At 54.0% G+C, this 19,334-nt stretch overlaps 1 protein-coding gene across 19 annotated transcripts in view; it reads right to left on the reverse strand.

Annotated features, from left to right (window-relative positions):
- Positions 1 to 18,877, reverse strand: part of POU2F2 (POU class 2 homeobox 2) — a 32,161-nt gene extending 13,284 nt beyond the window's left edge. For 7 of the 19 annotated variants that reach the window (XR_004322319.1, XM_032485927.1, XM_032485926.1 and 4 more), the window contains exons 1-6: positions 18,781 to 18,877; positions 11,136 to 11,201; positions 10,988 to 11,022; positions 10,789 to 10,845; positions 7,643 to 7,825; positions 7,135 to 7,413 (exon numbers count right to left, since the gene is read on the reverse strand). Coding sequence is in view for 18 of the 19 variants with exons in the window: in XM_032485927.1 (XP_032341818.1) it covers positions 7,135 to 7,413; positions 7,643 to 7,825; positions 10,789 to 10,845; positions 10,988 to 11,022; positions 11,136 to 11,201; positions 18,781 to 18,847 (687 nt within the window). In the remaining variant the exon portion in view is untranslated. Of the gene's footprint in view, positions 1 to 7,134; positions 7,414 to 7,642; positions 7,826 to 10,788; positions 10,846 to 10,987; positions 11,023 to 11,135; positions 11,202 to 18,397; positions 18,417 to 18,780 lie in introns of those variants that run through there. The other 12 variants (XM_032485934.1, XM_032485940.1, XM_032485932.1 and 9 more) reach the window with 5 other exon arrangements.
- Positions 18,878 to 19,334: the final 457 nt, after the last annotated feature.

Consider the following 19,334-nt stretch of genomic DNA (forward strand, 5'->3'; position numbering starts at 1 on the left):
TCCTTCTTGTCACTGAGGCCAAAGAGAAGTCCCCACCTCAGGGCCTTTGCACATGCTGTTCTCCCCCTCTTCTTGATCTGCACATGACTGGATCAAGTCTCATCATTCAAGTCTCTATCAAATGCCCCTCACCCTCCACCCTTGCTCAGAGAGGCTTCTCCTGACCACTCGCCCTGACAAGGAATCTTCCTTTCCTCAGTCACCACCTTACATTATACTCTTCCTTCCTTCATAGCAGTTATCAGCTTCTAGTCTGTCTCCTCAACAAAGGCTGGTGCCAGCTCTATGAGGACAGATTGTCTGCCTTATTCCTCACTGTATCCCATACGCAGAAGGCTGACTGGGCATGGTGGCTGGTCACCAAATGCTGGCTGACTAAAGGAATAAAAGAATGAGAGAGATGATTCCGGGTGAACAATGAGCTGGCTCAAGACTTGGGGTTAGCCGTAGGAGGCCCCATTTCTCCACATCTAGAGCCCTCTGAATCAGTGCCATCTGAAGCCACTAGGGGGCGCGTCAGGACCATGTCAGCTGGTAGAGAAGTTAGCGTAATGGGAGGTATACCAGCGCAAGCACCGGGCAGGGACTCTGGCCAGGATATTTAGTGGGTCATCTGCTAACCTGTGAGAAAAACAAGCACAGAGGGCTAGCACAGCCCATTAAGGCCAAAGGGAGGAGAAAAATTCTTGCTCATAGCTGTGTTCTGATCCCTGCCTTACCCCAGTGCAGTTGCCTAACAGGCGATCCATGAATTTTCAGTGAATGAGTAAGGGGAAACTTAGGACTGGTGGTGTATCGGTGCAGACTGTCTGTGCTTTGCCACAGGTGGGATCTAGGCCACAGACTGGGGGCAGAAAGACGGAGACACATGGTTTATATGACACACGGCAGAACTGCAGTGTAATCGCCCACTTTCCTATCTGGGCTTGGTTCCACCTGGTGGGGAGGAGGCCGCCTTGAGAAGGAACTAGAGGAGGCTGGCACCTCAGAGCTGCCCAGGCGCAGTGCCTCACTCCAGCGCACAGGGCCGACTCTCCATTCCCTGGTATGCTGTGGCAGCCACCACAACAGGACCATGCCGACACGAACGTTGACACTCACTAGCCATCCCTGATATGGCAAATTATGACCAGTTCTGGACACCCCGTTCTGCCAAGATGTGGGCAGCCTATAGTTAAGTCTAGAGTAGGGAGGACAGGAAGGGATGGGGTCTGGGGGACCATGTAAATTACACTTCAATCGACTTTTTGCAAAATGAGGACAGCTTCCTGACCCTGGCTGGTTATCTACTGCCTGGGGAGGCAGTGAGTATCTGTCCTGGGGGCCACCTGGGTGCAGTTGCCCTCCCACCTGCCCAGAATGGTGCAGAGAAAGCTCCCACACTGGGTGGGAGGGCAGACTAGGGTGGTGCAAGGGTCCTTTCCAACTGAGAACCTTGGGGGTTTGCTTCTTGCTGTGTGACTTGAGGGAAGCCAGCTTTCTCTTCTGGGCCTTGACTGTATAGGGTGGCGATGCTCAGTGTCCTGGAACGACCCTGGCTCTGGAGACAGCCAGAAACTTGACTCTGCCCTTCACACACCGTGAGACCATGGGCAGTTCCTTACCCTCTGTAAGCCTCAATTTCCTCAGGTGACACCTCAATAATTCTTACCTCATGGGGCTGTTAAATAATAAATAAGACAACACACAGAACGTTTAGTTTGATCACTGGTTCACTTCAGTGGTCCTCCATAAATGGCAGTCATCTTTACTGAGTCATTTCTCTCAGGGCCTCAGTTTTCTCATCAACAAAATGGGGGTAATAATGTCTGACTCTTCACTGGGTTGTTTTGAGGCCTGAGTAATGTTATCATTCTCAAAGCATTTTGGAAATCACAACAGACTCCTCCAACACAGGCACTTGCTACCACTGGGCCCTCATGTCACCCCCCCCATGTCACCATGCTCAACCATGAGCTCTCGAGGCAGGGAGCCCCACTAGTCCATGTGACAGTCTGACAACTGACAACTTCCAGCTCCTGCCCAGAATCCCCACAGAGCTTCAGCCTCAAATATCTATCTGCCTATTTGATGTCTCCACTTGGGTGATGAATAGGCTCTTAGAACCCGACTGTGTCCAAAGTGAAACTCCTGGTTCCCCAGCCCCACCCTCCAAACACCCAGTTCCTCCCCTGTCTTCCCCAACTCAGGAAACCACCTCACCACCACCCAATCGCTGAAGCCCAAATCCCGGAGTCACCCTTGACCTATCGGACCATAGGAAATAGCATCCTGGACCCCACCTCCACCCTCTTCTTCCACCTGGATGCCTGCAAGGACTTCTCACTTGGCTCCTCGCTTCTACTCCATCCCCCACAGTCTGTTTTCCCTGCAGAGCTGAGGAAGCTTTGTAGACAGTCAGTTGGGGCAGGCCCCTCACTTGCTTAAAGCCCCTCAACAACCCCCCATCATACCCAGCACACATTCCAAACTCCTTGACCCAACCCGTGAGCCCCTGCCTGCCTTCCCGCCTCACCTCTTACTTGTCTCCTGTTCACTGTCTCTGCTTCAGTCATACCACCTTCCTCAGTGCCCTGAACAAGCCAAGCTGGTTTCCACCTCAGAACCTTTGCACTTGTTGTTGCCTTACCTAATTAAGCTCTCCCCCTGGCTTCTTCATGCCTGACTCACTCAGGCCTTGGTTCCCCAAGGCCACCTTCTCAGTGAGACTCTTCCTCACCACCCCATTAAGAGTGGCTTCCTCCCTCTATGATAGCACCTTGTTTCATCTTCTTCATTACACTTACACTAAAACTGTCTTGTTTTGCTGGTTTGTTTACCTGTGTACCGTCTGTCTCTCCACTAGAATATAAAATCCTCAAGGGCAGCCACTTGTGTCTTGTTCACAGCTGTCCCCTCAGGGCCACGAATGGGCACCTGGTATATACACCAGTGCTCAACGTGTTTGTTGAATGAATAAGTGACTATGATTGCTCCAGTCCCTCCACTCGGGGAAGCTCTAAAGGTTGGGGGTGGGGAGGTGTGGCAGACAGACTTAGCCTGTCTCTAGCATAGAATCTTCTATATATCCCAGTCCCCCAGAGGCTGGCCCTGTCATATGGAGCCCAGAAAGTCCTGGAGCGTGGGGCAGAACACCATGGAACAGAGAACCATTCAACAGGAGAAAGTAACACCTACACGTGGATTGCGTGTTACATCCCATGCTACCTCATGCTAAAATCCCAGGATAGCTGAGCAAGAGCAGATCCCAACCCAGGAGTCCTGAAGTGACTGGCCCGCCTGTCAGCACAGCTCCTGGACTCCGGGGCCTGTGGGTGCACTGATGACACACCTCCAGGTGGGTGGCTGGGCTGACCTAGCACCCACCACCCCTTCTCAAGCAGTAGGACCCACCTCCTCCTCTCAGGGACTTGCCCTCCACTTTCAGGTGATATAGTCCAGGTGGGGCTGACCCCGCCCTCTCAGGGATCGGGGGCACCAACTCAAACCTGGACCATGGGTGTTTTATCTCCTCAGGCAGGCAGGCTGCAAGTCTAGCAGTGCTGGTACCCATCACGCCTGCCCCAGAAAGAAAAGGGAGACAGATTCCTGGGGCCAGGCCTGATATTCCAGACTGAGCCTTTTCAATCATCTGAGCCAAATATTCCCTTTTCTTCTTTAGTTGCCTGGAGTGGGGTTGTGGCCCAGCTGGCACCCCCTTCCAGCTCATCCTTTGCTGGCTCCCACCCCCCAACTCCCCGAGCCTACCCTGCTGTCTCACTTTGCATTCCCCATTCTCATGCCTGGACCCTTCTCCCAGCTCATCCACTTGGTAAACTCCTACTTGTCCCACCTCATTCAGATACTGCCTTCTCCCCGAAGCCTTCCCTGACTCCCTCAGACACGGACTTCCTTTCTTTTCCCACACTCCCACCACATCCAGCAGGTTTCTCTGGTAAACCTTTCTTCACTAGGTCCTATCTACCTTAAAGATCTTGTCAAGCTTCATTTGTGTGGTCATATTACAAAAATAGGGATTCCCTTCCCTTCCACTCTCCCAATACAAAATGATGTTTTAACAGTTAATGTAAATTTTCAACCAATGCCTACCCTACCCCAGACATTCTGAATCACTCCTCTGGAGAGATGTCTTCCCTACCCTTCACTGAAAAGCTGCAGCGAAACATCCTTCATAGATTCAGTAAACATCCGTGTGGCACCCTTGGTGGAAAGCATCCTATCGAGCATGGGACACACAAATTGTAAAACTCTATTATAACCGTCCCTTCATCTGTACGAGCTAAGGAGATGCAGGGAAGGTTCCTGCCAAACCGTTTAACCGATATTACTTTGGAAGCTGGCATTATAGGGACAGAAGGGGGACTTTCCCTTCGTACTTTATGTAATTTTAAAGTGATAGGGCTATGGGCACTTTTGACTTTCTTAGGACTTTTTAAGTAAAACATTTCTTAGTGACTCCATGGTGTGTCTGTTTCCCTACAAGACTGGGAGCTCCTTGGGGGCAAGGCTGGGTCTGAGTCTCTCCTGACACAGGAGGTGGGAAATGTCTGCGAAATGAGGGCAGGACAGAGCTGAACAGGCACAGGAAGTGGCATCAGCAGGCATGAGACACAGGCTGGGGAGAGGGTCAAGCTCAGAGCCGGGCAGCAGCGGACAGCGAGGGCAGGAGGAACATGGTCCTCACCGCAGCCTGGGTGCAGTGTGATGCCCAGCTCATGGGCTGCATGGGATAAACATTTGTCAGTTGGGGAAATGAGATTATGGCGTGACAGAACTCCCAGGAAACAACCTTGATCCAGCTTTGAACTTGCAGAGGACAGATGGAAAAGATCAGAGCTGAGAGAAGCTGGGGTGGGAGGAGAAAAAGGGGCTGGGCAGGAGGGGTTTGAGGAGATCTTGAGAGTCAGGGCCTGGGTGGGACAGCAGTTGGCAGAGGGTCTGCCTTCTGCTGCTGAGGTGCAAGGGGAGCCTGGAGGAGGTGGTTCTCAAGGTGTATGAACAGAAGGAGTGTCTTTTGCTCACAGGGGATGATGGCCTGGCTGGGTCTGCACCAGGCTGCCCCGTCCCTCCTCCCTTCCTATAGTCTTTGTTCCTTTAACAGACATTTCTGAGGGCACATTTGGACACAGCTCTGGGTATCAGGACTGTGGCAGAAGTGGGGCAGGAGCTGGGGGCTCCTACGGGCAATAGGAGGCAGGAAATGAAACCAACTGGAGGGAGGGAAGTCATTGAAGACATCCTGAAGGTGTGGACTCAAGCTGGGGCTTAAAGGATGAAAAGGAACTGTCCGGTAAAGGGAGGGGGCTGACTTCTGGGTAGAAAGAACAGGAGCAGGGGCACGGAAAGTCGAGGCCTAGTGAAGCCCTCCCAGTCTTGGCACTGATCAGTGAGGCAAAGAGGCAAAGAGAACACCTGCTGCTGGGGTCTCTGGTGGCTGGAGTGGGAGAGGTGCCAGCTAGAGGCAGCAGCCCCAGATTATGTAGTTAGAGCCCTGGACTCCTAGGTCTGGCTCCCAAGTTGGCTCTGCCTCTTGAGCTCAAGTTGTGTGACCTGGGGCAGGCAAGTCATTTCACCCCCTTGCCCTGGGAGCCTCGGCTATGGTGAGAATTTGTGGGTCCAAGGAGGTCACGTTAGCACAGTGCCTGGTACAAACGCAGTGCCCGACAGACTAGATACAGCAACAGTAGCGAGCCAGGCATTGGGAGGCTACATTCGGAAGAGTCCCTACAGAGCAGGGAGGCCAGATTGCTCTGTGTGTTTCTGCAGAGCCAGGCCCAGCAGCAGGAAGCTCAAAGGAGGCAGAGACCCGTCAGTGTTAAGGGAGTGCTGCTCAGTAGTGGAACGGCCCTTCTGAGGCTGAAGGCTGTCAAGGGAACAGCCTGCCAGGTGCTGGACAGCTCCCTGGTGTAGACAGCATCACAGCATCGGCACCAGGGGTTCCATGGAACAGGGTGGAAAGAGAGGGGAAAGGATCCACGGGGGAATCATGGGAGACGCAGGGCTGGGGGATGTTAAACAGGGTTCCTTGCTGTAGGACTTCTCAGGACCTTCATTTCCCTGGAACACGGGCTGCAGACTCAAATGTTTATGGAAACCAAGTTAACAGCGCAAAAGGGTGACATGGGCAGGTGTAGAAGGGGAGGGCTGGAGAGAGCAGCCTGTCAGAAGAGGAGGCCCGCTCAGCTTCTACCCTGCTCCGACCAACTATCCTTATGGGAAGTCTGTTAGCCAATCACGGGTTAAATTGTGTCCTCCAAAAAATTACGGTGGGAGTTCTCACCCCTGGTGTCTCTAAATATGACCTTATTTGGAAATGGGTCTTTGCGGATGTAATCAAGTTAAAATGAGGTCATTAGAGTGGACCCTAATCCAATGACTGGTGTCCTTCTAAGAAGGGGAAATTTGGACACAGAGACAAACATGCACAGAGAGAAGAGGGCCATGAGACGACAGAGGCAGAGATGGAGTGATCCATCCCCAAGATTTCCAGCCACACCACAAGTCAGGAGAGGCAAAGAGGGATTCTTCCCTAGAGCCTTCAGAGTGAGCCCAGCTCTACTGACACGTTGATTTTGGATTTCTGGTCTGAGATGATGATGAATTTCTATTGTTTCAAGCCACCCCGTTTGTGATACTTTGTTATGGCAGCCCTAGAAACTAACACAGCCACTAATGATTCCAGGAGTCTCCAGAATGGGGAAAAAGAATGTAGCATTTTCTCACTCGTAGATCACAGGCCCCTTTCTGATAGTGTCTCACTGGATGAGCCAGGGGACATGACATGGGGGCACTGATTCTGGTGCTTCCTTTCGTTTTGCACCCACACAGGTACTGTTCATGGGGGTGGGCCCTGGTTTCCTCAGCAGTGAACTGAGGACAACGTGCCAACCTTAGAAAACAGAAACCGGGTAGCCAGGCACTCCCATCAAGAGGAGGGTGTCCTCCCTGTGAGCCTTGCTTTACCCCTCTGAGAGGTAAGTGGCAGCATCTCCCAAGCCTTCCTGGGGTGGCGGGGAACTGCCTGGCACGTGGCTGGTGCTCAGCGTGGTCCATGTGGACCAGCCGGGCCCCTGCACCTCCCGACTTCCCTAGGTCCTGGGCTGGAGGGAGCGTGCTCCCTGGGGCTGCCCTTACCTGTGCTGTGAGCTGGATGGGCTGGGACAGGGTGAGCTGTGGGGTCCCGGGGGGTTGGCTGGCAGGCTGTGGTGGTGGCAGGTCGCCTCCCCCCGAGGAGGCTGGGGGCTGTGAGGTCGAGGAGGAGGCAGAGGAGGAGGAGGAAGAGGAGGAGGAGGAGGTGGAGGAGGCGGCAGCGGCGGCGGCGGCGGCACTGGACTGCTGCACGGCGGCGGCCAGGAGCTGGGCCTGCGCTTGCTGCAGGAGGAGCTGCTGCTGAGCTGGCATCAGTGCCGTGAGCTGTGGGCCGGTCGGGGGCAGCAGGACCAGAGGAGGGGCGTGGGAGTAGGGGGAAGCAGAGAAAGCAGACAGGAGTTAGTGCCTGAGCCAAGCAGGTTAGCGGGAAGGGCAAGAGGCAGGCATTGACAGAGTGGCCTTGGCCTGGGTAGGACACACTGGGCCATCAGTCCTGTAACAGATTTGAGGTGGCTGGCCTGTGCCCCCTGCCCTGTGCACCCCGAGTACTTACCCCGGCTAGCTGGCTGCCCGTCAACATGAGTTGGGCCTGGGGCAGATGTGGTTGAGCTGGCTGGGGGGGCGGGGGTGCTGCTGGGGCTGAGTCACCAGTGGGGTCTTCAGCCTTGATCTGGGGAGGAGAGAGGCAGGGTCCGGGACCCCAGAATGTTAAGTGGAGGCCAGAGAGAATGCCCACCTGTGAACCAAAGAAAGGGCATGTGTGTGGCCATGGCAGCTCCGCACCAGCACAGAAGGAGCAGACTGGGGTGTGGAGGTGAGAACTGTGGTGACCGGTGGGGGCCTCAGGCCACCCCTCTGGCCTCAGTTTCCACATCAATCAGCAAAGGCTAACACACCCCCTGCACCTGAACTCCCGACAGAAGAGGGCACCTTCAGAGAGTACCTTTCCCCTTTTGGGAGTCAGTTCCATCTGTAAAACGAGAAATGAGGCCAGTGGGGGCCCTGAGATGTCAAATAAGGGGGTTGTGGGTCCCAGACCTCTCATCTGCTTTAGCCAGAGGGGCATCTCTTATCTGTCCAATGGAACAAGATTTTATTGGAAGAAAGGATCTTAGGGTGATACATAAAAGTCACCACCTTATAACACAGGTCATGAATTCAAAAGTGTATGGAAATAGCACAAATGGGGGTTGCAGGCAGGTGTGGGCAGGTGTGGGCAGGGTGGCTGGAGAGAGCGTGCCCGCCTGCCTGGAGGGGAGGCCTGCCCAGGCCCTACTCTGCCCCTGCTGGCCACTCATTTCAAAATCTAAAGCAAAAAGGCTGCAGGACCAGCAAATGGTATCTGCAGGCCAGATGCGGCCCGGGTGCTACCAGCTTTCAGCCTCCACCCCAGAGTCCACTGAGCACCTCCTCATCTCTCTGTGTAGGATGCAGATGCATCTTGCATCAAACACATAGGACAGACCAGCTTAGAGCGCTCCTGGCCTCCTTCCTCTCTTACATAAGAAGCCAGATGACAGTGGGCTTGCTGGAGAGATCTGTTGGGAAAAGACACGTGGGGTGGGAGGAGGTGTGACTTGACAAGTCACACACTCTCAGGCCCAGAGGGGACATTAGAGATCATCCTTCAGCCCGATGTCCCAGCTCCATTTTTGCAAGAGGAGGTCCAGAGAGGGAAAGCGACTTGTGCAAGGCGACACAGTGACTTGGTAGGAGTGAGCGTGGCATTTGCAATACAGATTGAGACCAAGAGACAGACAGAGGCCTGGGAAAGGACAACGACAGAGAGTTGGTGGCACGCCCCAAAGATGGGATACCAGTGTCGGAAAGTCTAAGGGATACAGGGATGCAGTGTGAGATGACAGTGGGTCCTGGAAGCCCCCTGGTGGGGAATTCAGGGCCTCCTGTAAGTCTGGTCGTGTTCTGCTTCTTGATCTGGCAACACAGTTGTTCAGTTTGTGAAAATCCACAGAGCTGTACACTGAGGATCTATATGGTTGTGTCATATATTAATTAAAAGTTTTAGGAAAAACCAACACTGCGTGCCATTGTGAAAACACTATTCCTCTCAAGGCTCTTTCTTTCTCTCTGGGTCTTTTAAGAAAGTCTCCATTAACATCTCCCAACACTGGCTAATCTCCTCCTTTTAACAAATGGAGAACCGGCCTCAGACTTAGACTCTGCAGCAGGCAAGAGTCTCTGAGTACATGCTAATAATCATTGCATTTATTTCCATGGCAAGTGATTCTGGTTTTCCATTCATGAAATTTCCATTTAAAAAGCGTTTTATTTCAACTGGTGAAAAACTGAGCCAGTTTGTGAGTTGATAATTGTTGAAGCTGATTGACAGGTACCCGGGCTGGTGGGGGGGGGTGTTTTTGCTATGGTCTTCTTTCTACTTTTCTATCTGCTTCACATTTTCCATAATAAAATGTTTTTAAAAATTGAGGCAATTAACAAAATTATGATGTAAATAATTGTACGTGGTAGTGTGTGCGTTTGTCTGAAATTGTGATGGGAGCACATGAATCACTGCAGTTAGGGAAAGACTGACACAGAAGAGAGGTGGTGAGATGGAGAAGCAAAGGCCGGGAGCAGAGAATAGGACACGGTGTGGATGCTGCTGCCCTCTCTGCCTCCAGCTTTCCCCAGGGACCAGGTCTAGGCCCGGGAAGGGGAGTGAGAACACTTTCTTCCTTGGGACCCCTGGTCTCCCAGTGCAGAAACAAGGCTGCTGTGGGGCAAGGAGAGGCTACAAGATTCAGCTGAGGATAGGCAGGCCAGGGCAGGAGGAGGGGTGCAGGTCGGTCGGTGGGGGTGATGGACACTCTCAGTTCCAAGGGCTAAGGCCAGAGCACAGCCTGAGATCAGAGGGAAGATGGTCAGAGCCTGAATCCTTCTCCCCTGGGCCCTGTCCAACATGCTCAGGACAAGACACCTGCCCCTCAAGCAGCATCAAAGCACACCAGCCATGGAAGGGACCTCAGAGACTGTCCAGTCTGACTGCCTCTACCCTCATATTAGAGAAGAGGAAACTGAGAAGCCCAGAGTGGGGAAGTGATTTTCCCATGGTCACAGAGCAGTTCCCAGCCTTCCACCCCCATCCCTCTGCCCTTTGGTCAGGGTCAGGAGTCCTGCCCATGGCCCTCTGCCCCTGCCCTCTGCGCCCTGTCAGCTGGCCCCACCAGGCTGGAGGGTGGAGACCTGGGCCCCGGGCACCCTAGGAAGCCCAGAGTGCCCAGCAGCAGGGCCCCAACTGGATTTGGGATTTGCTGTATCTTGCCACTTCCGGCCTCCCCATCATTCTCTCTGACAGCATCCTCACAGCCATCCTCACTGGGTCTGCCTCCCCCACCCCCTCCCCACTGGTTGGCTGGCCCTGAGTGTGTGCGTTGGGGGGGTGGGGGTGGTGCAGGCCCCTGTTCGGTCAGGGAAGTTGGGATGGGGGCGGGGCCCTCAGCTTCCTGTTGTTCATCGCCCTGGGGCTCTGGGGGGGATTTCCCTGGCCACCCCCACCCCCCAGGGAAGGGGAAGGAGCCTGGGTGAGTCACAAGCCTGGGGCGGGAACCCGAGGGTGAGAAGGGGCGGTGGAGTCCTGTCACCGAGATACCAGGCATCCGGGACCCTCTCCCAAACGCCAAACACCACCCACCACAGGACACCCCTCCCCCTGCCCTGGCTGAGCTGACAGGTGCTTACCTTGGTGCTGGGGCCAGTCGGGGACACGGAGAAAGGGGAGGTCTTATTCTGGGGGTTCTGTGAAGAGTAAGTTGGGTTGGGGGATGGGAACAATGAGATGGAGCAGCTTCTGACACCCTGCCCCTCCCCCCAGAGCTCCCCTTGGCTTCCTTCTCCCCTCCGCCTCCCCAACCCTCCTGCTCATCCACTCCCTCCTGACCTGATGGTTAGTGTCTGGTCCATTTCTTTCAGTGTCTGAAAAGAGAGGGAAAGGGTGAGTTGGCACCAGCCACACCCCAAACTCTGCCCGCACACCTGCCCCAGACCATGGTGACCCTTTGCCCTCCCTGCTCCCTTCCCCCACTCACCTGTGTGCTCTGACGGGGAGTCCAGACCTTGCTTCTCGGCCTCCAGGGGCTTAGACATTCTTATTTCTAGGGACAGAGGAGGGATGCAAGTGGGGTGAGGTTGCAGAAGCCAGGAGGGCTCTGGGGCCCCTCCTCCAGCACCACCCCAGCCTCTCCCCAAATACCCCCGCACCCCCTGCCACCTTGCAAGTGTCACTTTCCAGGAGACATGCCCTCTGCTCTGGGCCTCTGCCCACCTCCAGTGGGACAGAAGAGGGGCTTTCAGGCCTTGGGGATCCTCTTCACCCCTCCAGAAGGTGGCACGGAGAGGGTCACCCCCGCCCCCATGAGACCCTGGGGCAGGGTGGGAGGTAGACTTTGGTTGTTGGTCCTGAGGAGTCTTTGGCTGCCCAGGGGGAGGTTGGTGATGTTCTAAAGGAGCGAGTCAGCCTCGGGCCTCCTCTCAGGTTGCCGCCCAGGCCCCCGTCCTGCCTCACCAGCCTCACCAGGTTTCGGGTGAGGCATGTTTTCCACTCTGAGTGGGGCCTGGGAGGCGTGAGAGGACTACAGCATCCCCAAAGGAGTAAGTCCTCAGATCTCCGGCTCTGATTCAGCCGCCCTCTGGCCCTCTCCACGGCCCACCACTTTCCCGTCCACACCCCACTCCCACTGGCCTCCCTTCGGGTACTCAGCGCACAGGTGGCCCCACTCTGATCTCTGTGACTCCAATTCCAACTCCATCAGCTCTGCCCCAACCCTGTCCTCAGACCTAATCCTAGACCTCACTTGGGATTTCAGCCTTGAATCCTAACTGCACACCCAGATCCAACCTAGAGATCCTGCCCCTACAAATACAACCCTATCCTACAGTTCCGCAGGCCCAGGAAATGAAAGGAGGTGGCTGAGGGGAGGTGACAAGCAGCAAGCTGGCACCAGGGGACACAAAGAAATGGAGACAAACCCCTGTCCTCACAGTATTCTGATGCTGATCATGGAAAGGTGAGTGTTACCAGTGCTGAGCACAGTGAGAAACATGATTCAGGGCTCACATTAGCAGTTGGTGCTAATATTACCCCCATTTTACAGAGGAGGAAACTGAGGCTCCAAGGGGGATCTCACTTCCCCAAGAGCACAGTGAGACAGCAGAGGTGACTTGATTGGACCCGGGTCTTTGTGACTCCAGTACTGCTGCCATCTGATGGACCCGTCGTGACCTCCAGCACCTCATTTCCCACAGTCACTCCAACCCAAGCTCACCCTGACACTGATTCAAACCCAACCCTTCCTGGTCGTAGACCCCCACACAAAACCGGGCTTCTGCCTGACCCACTCTCAATCCCCTTACCCACCCTGATTCTTAACTCCCATCCAGATGGCCTGAGTCCTTCATCTGATCTCGACTCCCAACTTGGCCCTAGACCTTACTCCTGACCCTGACTCTGACCCTAAAGTCTCCCCCACAACTCATTCCAAATCCCCGCCAAGACCACGACCCCACCCTATCAAAGGAGCTGTCCAACTCTAGTGTGCTCTGCATCCAAGATATTTACACAAGGCCAGCTAAAGAGGGAGCTGGGATAACCTCAGCAATTGGAAAAAAAAAAAGTCCAGGAATTTTACCATTGAGGATTACTCAACACAAAACGCCATTAGGATTTTAAATTTCTGATTAAAAAGCCAGGTCACACACTGCTGGTGGGGGTGTAAATCGATACAAGCAATAATTCAGGAAAGCTGGAGAGATGCCCCTTCCCTGTGACCCAGCACATCCACCCCCGGGTGTCCACCCAAGAGAAAGGAGCGTCCTGCCCACCAGCGCCCACGGGCACACATGTTCCCTGAGGCCCTTTTATAATGTGCTCCCCCAACTGGAAATAGCTCAAGGGCCTGTTAACAGGTCAACAACATTGGTACATCCAGACAATAAAATACTCCACAGCAAGGAAAAGAACCAAATCCTGCATCACACACACTGGATCTCAGAGACATGATGCTGAGGGAAAGATGTCAGACACAAAAGTGGTCAGACATTAGGACTCCAATTTTTATGTGTAACTCAGAAACAGGCAAGATGATATTAGATCAAGGTCAGATTAGTGGGCACTTTTGGTTGAGTGTTGACTGGGAAAGGGTGTGAGGAAGCCTACAGGGGGTTGGAAATGTTTTTTATCCTGATCTGCTTGGTGGTTACATGGGTCTATACATACATAAAAATTCATCAAGCTGTACATTTAAAATTTGAGCACTTTGCTATATATACATTATGTTTTCATAAAAAAGGAAAAAATTTTAAGCTAAAAAAATTAAATAATAAGCCAGCATATAGTCCTATTAAGGCATAAGCTTATGAGGGTGGGGTGGGGAGCAGGTGACCAGATGCTGCCAGAGCTCAGGCCCTGTTTCCAGGCACTGAGTGGCTAAGGATGCTGAGAGATACAGGAGGACACAAAGGGAGCCAGGGGATGAGGCCCCTCCTCCTGACTTTGGGGTATCAGAAGCAGGAGTCCTGCTTGATCCTCTAAATCACCCAGACCTTGGCCCTGCTCCAGGCAACCACTAACCCCGATGCAGCCCTAAATCCCACCCTTCTTAACATCCTGGAAAGCCCTGCCCCAGCCCCCTCCCCAGCCCCTCCTTCCAGCTAGTGACGACAATGTCACAGGGAGATCCTTCCCTGGCCCTGAAACCTTCCACGGCTCCCCATCTCCCCAAGAAAAGCCCAGGCTCCTCATCCTGACCTCCAGGGTATGGCCCCTGTCACCCTCTGCTGCCCGTCTCTTGCCACTTGTGCAGCCTGCTCTATGACCACGGAGTCCAGACCTTACAGGTTCTTCACTCCCCGCCTAGCTAGCGAATGCACCTCCCACAGACCAGAGAAGCCTCACCTCCGCCCCAGAGTCCATGCTCATTCTTGGCCTCTGTTAGGGGTTGAGTTGTGTCCTTCAGTGTTCATATGTTGAAGCCCTAACCCCCTATTACCTCAGAATGTGATTTTCTTTGGAGATAGGATCTTTAAAGAGGTAATTAAGTTAAAATGAGACCCTTAGTGTGGGCCCTGATTCAATACAGCTGGTGTCCTTATACAAAGAGATTGGGACACAGACATGCACAAATGCACAAAGGGAAGACCGTGCGAAGATACAGGGAGCAGATAGTCATCCCAAGCCAAGGAGGACTGGCCTCAGAAGAAACCAACCTTGCCGACACCTTGACCTTGGACTTCTAGTTTCTAGAATTTCAAGAAAATTAATTTCTCTTGTTTAAGCCATCCAGTCTGTGGTACTTTGTTATGGAAGCCCTAGCAAACTAATACAGTCTCCCACAGAAGTGCCATCTTGCTGTCCTAGCCCTGAGCCCACAGGGCTGTGGTCACCTGTGTCCCGGTCCTTTCCCACCAGACCAGGGGGCAGGCCTGGTCTGACTCACCCCTGAGTCCCTGGCATCACCCAGCTCAGAAGACTAGAGAGAGAGAGAGGAACATCCCTCCCTGCAGCTCTTTCTGTCTCTTATTTATTCCTGCCTCTGTCCTGCTGTCTTTCCAACATTTAATAAAAAGCCTTGGCATGGGCTAGTCCCTCTGCCTGGAATGCTCTTCCGCATTCTGCCTGGTGACCTCCTAGTCATCCTTCAGGACCCAGCACAGGCTCTGTCCTCCATGAAGTCACCCCTGATGTCCTCAGAGGTCTCTCCTCTGTTCCCTTTACTCTGGATCCATCTACCTATCACTGTCCTAAAGGCTGTAGCCATCTGGGCCCCAGAATGTCTTCCCCATCAGGCTAAGAACCCCTTAAGGGCAGGTCTGACTCATCTCAGGGTCCCTACTGGGATGTGTGGGTTGAATGAACAAGAGTGGCCCCGAGGCCCTGCTCTCCCTCCTCCAGGTCTTTGCCTCTGCTCTTCTCCCACCTGGGGCGACCTCTTCCTTCTCCACTAGCAAACTCTTGCTCGTCTTTAAGGCCTAAGCTTCACATCACCTCCTCTGGGAGGTCTTCCCTGACTACCCAGTCAGTCAGTGTCTCTCTTATCTGGGAACCCCCACCCCGCCCCTGCCCCCTAAAGTACCCTGACCACCTGGGCAGTGACCCCCACCCTATGCCCCAGACTGTGGGCTCCTTAGGGCCCAGGCTGGAATCACTGCCACCCAGTCTAGGACTGTGTCTTTGGAATGAATGAGTGCATGAAAGAGTCCCCTCTCCCTGCTGTCACCTGACACTTTGACCCTCAGCCCTCTCCCCAAGCAGCTCCAACCTAAACTTTTAAGGTAACTTCTCCTCGGCAGAAATGGTGTCTGGAGAGGCAAAAGTGGTATGAGGGGAAATTTCCACCACTCTGTTTTCCTTATTCTTTCTAATCCCACCCCAGCTCCCACAGAGCCTGCACACCCCGGCAGTACTCAGCTGGCCCACAGCAAAATGGCCAGAGCTGCACTTTGCCCAGGTCTCTCTTGTTCTCCTCCTCCATCAGAGCCCAATGGAGAAAAAGGGTCTCATCAAATCATCCCCACCAAGGATGAACAGGGGACTCCATTTCCACCACGGATGAAAGTCACGTGATACTTAATGGGGACCCTGGCAAGGGGTCTGCTGAGCCCGCCTATCCTGTAGGCTGTCTCAGCCTCCACACAGGCAGGCCTCTGTCTCTCTCTCCTCCCCCACTCCACTCCTCCTCTAGAGAAATATTGATGCCTAATCCCACCCCCAACACTCTGATTTCATTGGGACAGGGTGAGACCTAGGCATCTGAATTTTTTAAAGCCTCCCTCCAGGTGATTCTAATGTGTTCCAGCCCCCTGGCACCTCCAGAAGCCCCCCTCAAAGCCTCAGTTTATTTGCACAGAAATGTTGACTGGTTGCTTAGGGTCACCCCTGCCTTCTCCCAACGCAGGCAGTGTGCAACTTTTTAGAGGAACATGCAGGGAAAAGCAATGCTGAGGCTACTGGGCCTCTTGAATCCCACCATCCTGGAGTCAGACCCACCCAGGGCTGCCACGCCCCTGGGCTCACACTCGCTTGCCCCACTGCCCCAGGCCTGGGACTCTGGGTCCCCTCCGCCCTCCCTCGCCCCTCCCTCTACGGACTTTCACTTCTCCTCTGCATTTCCCCCAGCCGGTTTTAGCAGACTTGGGCCAGCTTCTCGTTAGCGCTTACCGAAAATGGGGCTAAATATAGAGGGCCCAAGGGCTGCCCCTCACCCCTCCTGGCCCCACTTGGCCTGTCCCTTGGGTCCCCTGCCTCCAAAGCCTGCTTCAATCAAGGCTGTGGCCTAGGAGCTCCTGTGGGCAGGGTCGGCACTGCCGGGAACCTCTGCTCACCCACTGGCCCAGTCTGGCTTCCCCGGGAGTAGCATTTCACACCCCCACACCCCACAGCTGTCCCAGGGTGGCCTCCAGGGAGTGAACACTTCTGAGTGTCAGGAGGAGGGATGGAGATACGGGCAGCAGACACAACAAGAGAGGCGGCCCCACAGCCCCACAGCTGTGCTGACAAGAGCTGCCACACGGTACACACACCACAGCCCCAGACATGGACGAAGACCATGCAAACACACAGGGCAGGTGTGCACAGATCCCAGACAGGAATGTCTGCAGATGAAGACACATGTCTAAACACAGTGACACTGGCAGATATGCAAAACACACCCAGACATGTGTGGATACACCTGCGTGCGCACACACACCCCCCCAAGTCACCCCCAGACACGTACTCATGCACAAACCCCAGTCACTCACAGAAATATTGATAGATATAGTTATAGATGTACATACACACACACCCAGGCCACTCAGACACACACACACACAGGTACACACTTATTCACCCAGAATCACTCAGACATACAGATAGACACAGATGAGCACACACACAGATACCGAGGTCACTCAGATAGATACACACACAGATGTGCACATACTCACACACCCAGAGTCACCTCTCCTGGGAGATGGTCAGGGTGGATCCCTGAACCCAGTCCACAGATATGGAGCCCAGGATCAGGCAGGATGAGTGATCTGCCCAAGGCCACACATGTATTAATTCATGTCCAGGTAGGGGAGCCTAGGGCAGGCCTCGAAGGCAGGGCAATTCTGTGAGAAATCCCAAGTAAAGGGCCTAACCCAGTGTCCAGCACATACAAAGCCTCCATTCAACCCCAGAGAGGGATGAGTTAGTGGTGGAGCTAATGGCATGTGTGTGCAGGCACCCTGGCTCCCCATGTCTACATTGTATGTGTGCACACACACATCCACAGTTGCACATACGGTCACCTCAGTAAATAATCACTTATCATCCTGCAAGTGGTCTTCCTTCCATCTCAAGCCCCTCTTCATCTTCCTTTCCCTGCTCATACCCACTCATTCTTCACATCTCAGCCCAGACATGCCCTCCTCCAGGAAGCCCTCCCTGACTTGACCATGCTGAATTGGGCAAGTCTTCTGGGCTCCCCCAGCCCCCTGTGCCTCCCACATACCCCAGTCCTGACCCATCTGCCTGGACCTCCTCCCCTGTCTGGTGATAGATCTATCTCCCAACATTGGACTGGGGGCTCCAAGAGAAAAGATCTGAAGCTGCCTTTTTCATCTGTATTTCCAACATCCAGCATAGAACTGCTCAAATAAATATATGTTGATGACGGATCACAGGGATGCCAGCATACACTGATGCACATAGAATGACACATGCCAAACCAAGACATCCCCACAGACACCCACGAACAGGACACACACCCGTAGTCACACCTATAGAGCTACAAACAAAACAACCATGAAGTATGGAAGCTCGCCACATTCCAGGCCCCCATGCTAAGCTTTTAAGCATATTACCTCATTTAACTCTCCCATCAGCACCACCCGGAGATAACTATCATTATGCACAGATGGACACATTATGCCAAATGAGCCAACAAATACAAATCTCTTTGTACGGTACTCGGCGTACGATGTTCATTCAGTCAAATGACATTCAGTGGGGGAGGCAATTCATAAGCGCACAAACATATAATAAATTTTCATGCAGGCATTAAGTGCCATGAAGAAAAGATAGAGCAGGGCGAGGGGCTGGAGAATGGCGGGATTGGTTGGCAGTTTAGATGGGGAGGTCAGGAAAGGCCCTCCCGAGGAGGGGGACATCTGAGACGAATGAAGGGAGGAAGTGAACCAAGAGAGCAGCGCCAAGGCTACCCCTACAATGCCACACACAACAGCCCCTCACACACGGGACACCTGACAGTCACACACAGAAGACTCAGAACTACCGCTCACTTGTGCATACACAGATGCACCCACTCACTCAAAGGTCCGGTAGCTCAGCCTTCCAGCCCCTGTGCACCCTGTGCAGTCCCCTCCCGAGGATCACGCAACTCTCCCACCTGCTGGTCCTCCAGACAAGAGCCTGCTACCAACACTTTCTACCAACGCCTGCTAGCAACAGAGAAGGGGAGAAGCAGGTCCGTCTGTGGAAGCCCCCAGGTGCTGATGTGAAAGGGGAGAGGAAAGAGGAGCTGAGGGGTGGGGACCCCAGATGGGAAGAAGGGGAGCTGCTGAGGTACAGAGTGAAAGGGTAGAGGAGACAGCTAAAGAGGAAGGGCAGAGCGAACCAACGACCGGCCCAGCGGGACAAATCCCAAGGTGCTGCCTGTGCTCCGGGCCCGTAGTGCGGGCCCAGCCCCTTACCTGGAGCCCCCATGCTGGAGTGAACCATGCTGCCCGCCCCGCAGGGCTGGGGGAACAACTGTGTCATTTCCCCGCCCTCTCTGGGGGCAAAGCCCTCTCCTCCGGAAGTCACCCAGGGAGGAAACCACAGGGCCCGCCCCCTTCGGAAGGGAAAATACCCTGACCTGAAGGCCCACCCCAGCAGGCAGCGGACCCCAAATCTTCTGTGTGTATTGGGGAAGTGGGGGCAGTGGGGTGGAGAGCAAGCCCGCTGGAAGAGCTGACTCCTACAGCTGTGTCCCCAAGAGACGCCCCTAGCCCTTCTGCTGCCTTCACATCTGGAAGATGGCGTGTGGGTCTGGGAAGAAAAATGGGACCGTAACAACAACATTAAAACACCGGCTAGCAGTTTGCAGGGCCTTTCCCAATGCCAGGCCCTGCACCTCACACTAGACAGGCATCATCTCTTGAGGTGCTCACTGTTTGCTTCATTTTACAGACAAATAGACTGAGGACCAGAGAAGTGAGGTGGCCTCCCTAAGGGCCCAGAGCCAAGAAACATCGAAACCAAGAAG

Source organism: Camelus ferus, chromosome 9 (assembly GCF_009834535.1).
Source record: "Camelus ferus isolate YT-003-E chromosome 9, BCGSAC_Cfer_1.0, whole genome shotgun sequence".
Taxonomy (NCBI): domain Eukaryota; kingdom Metazoa; phylum Chordata; class Mammalia; order Artiodactyla; family Camelidae; genus Camelus; species Camelus ferus.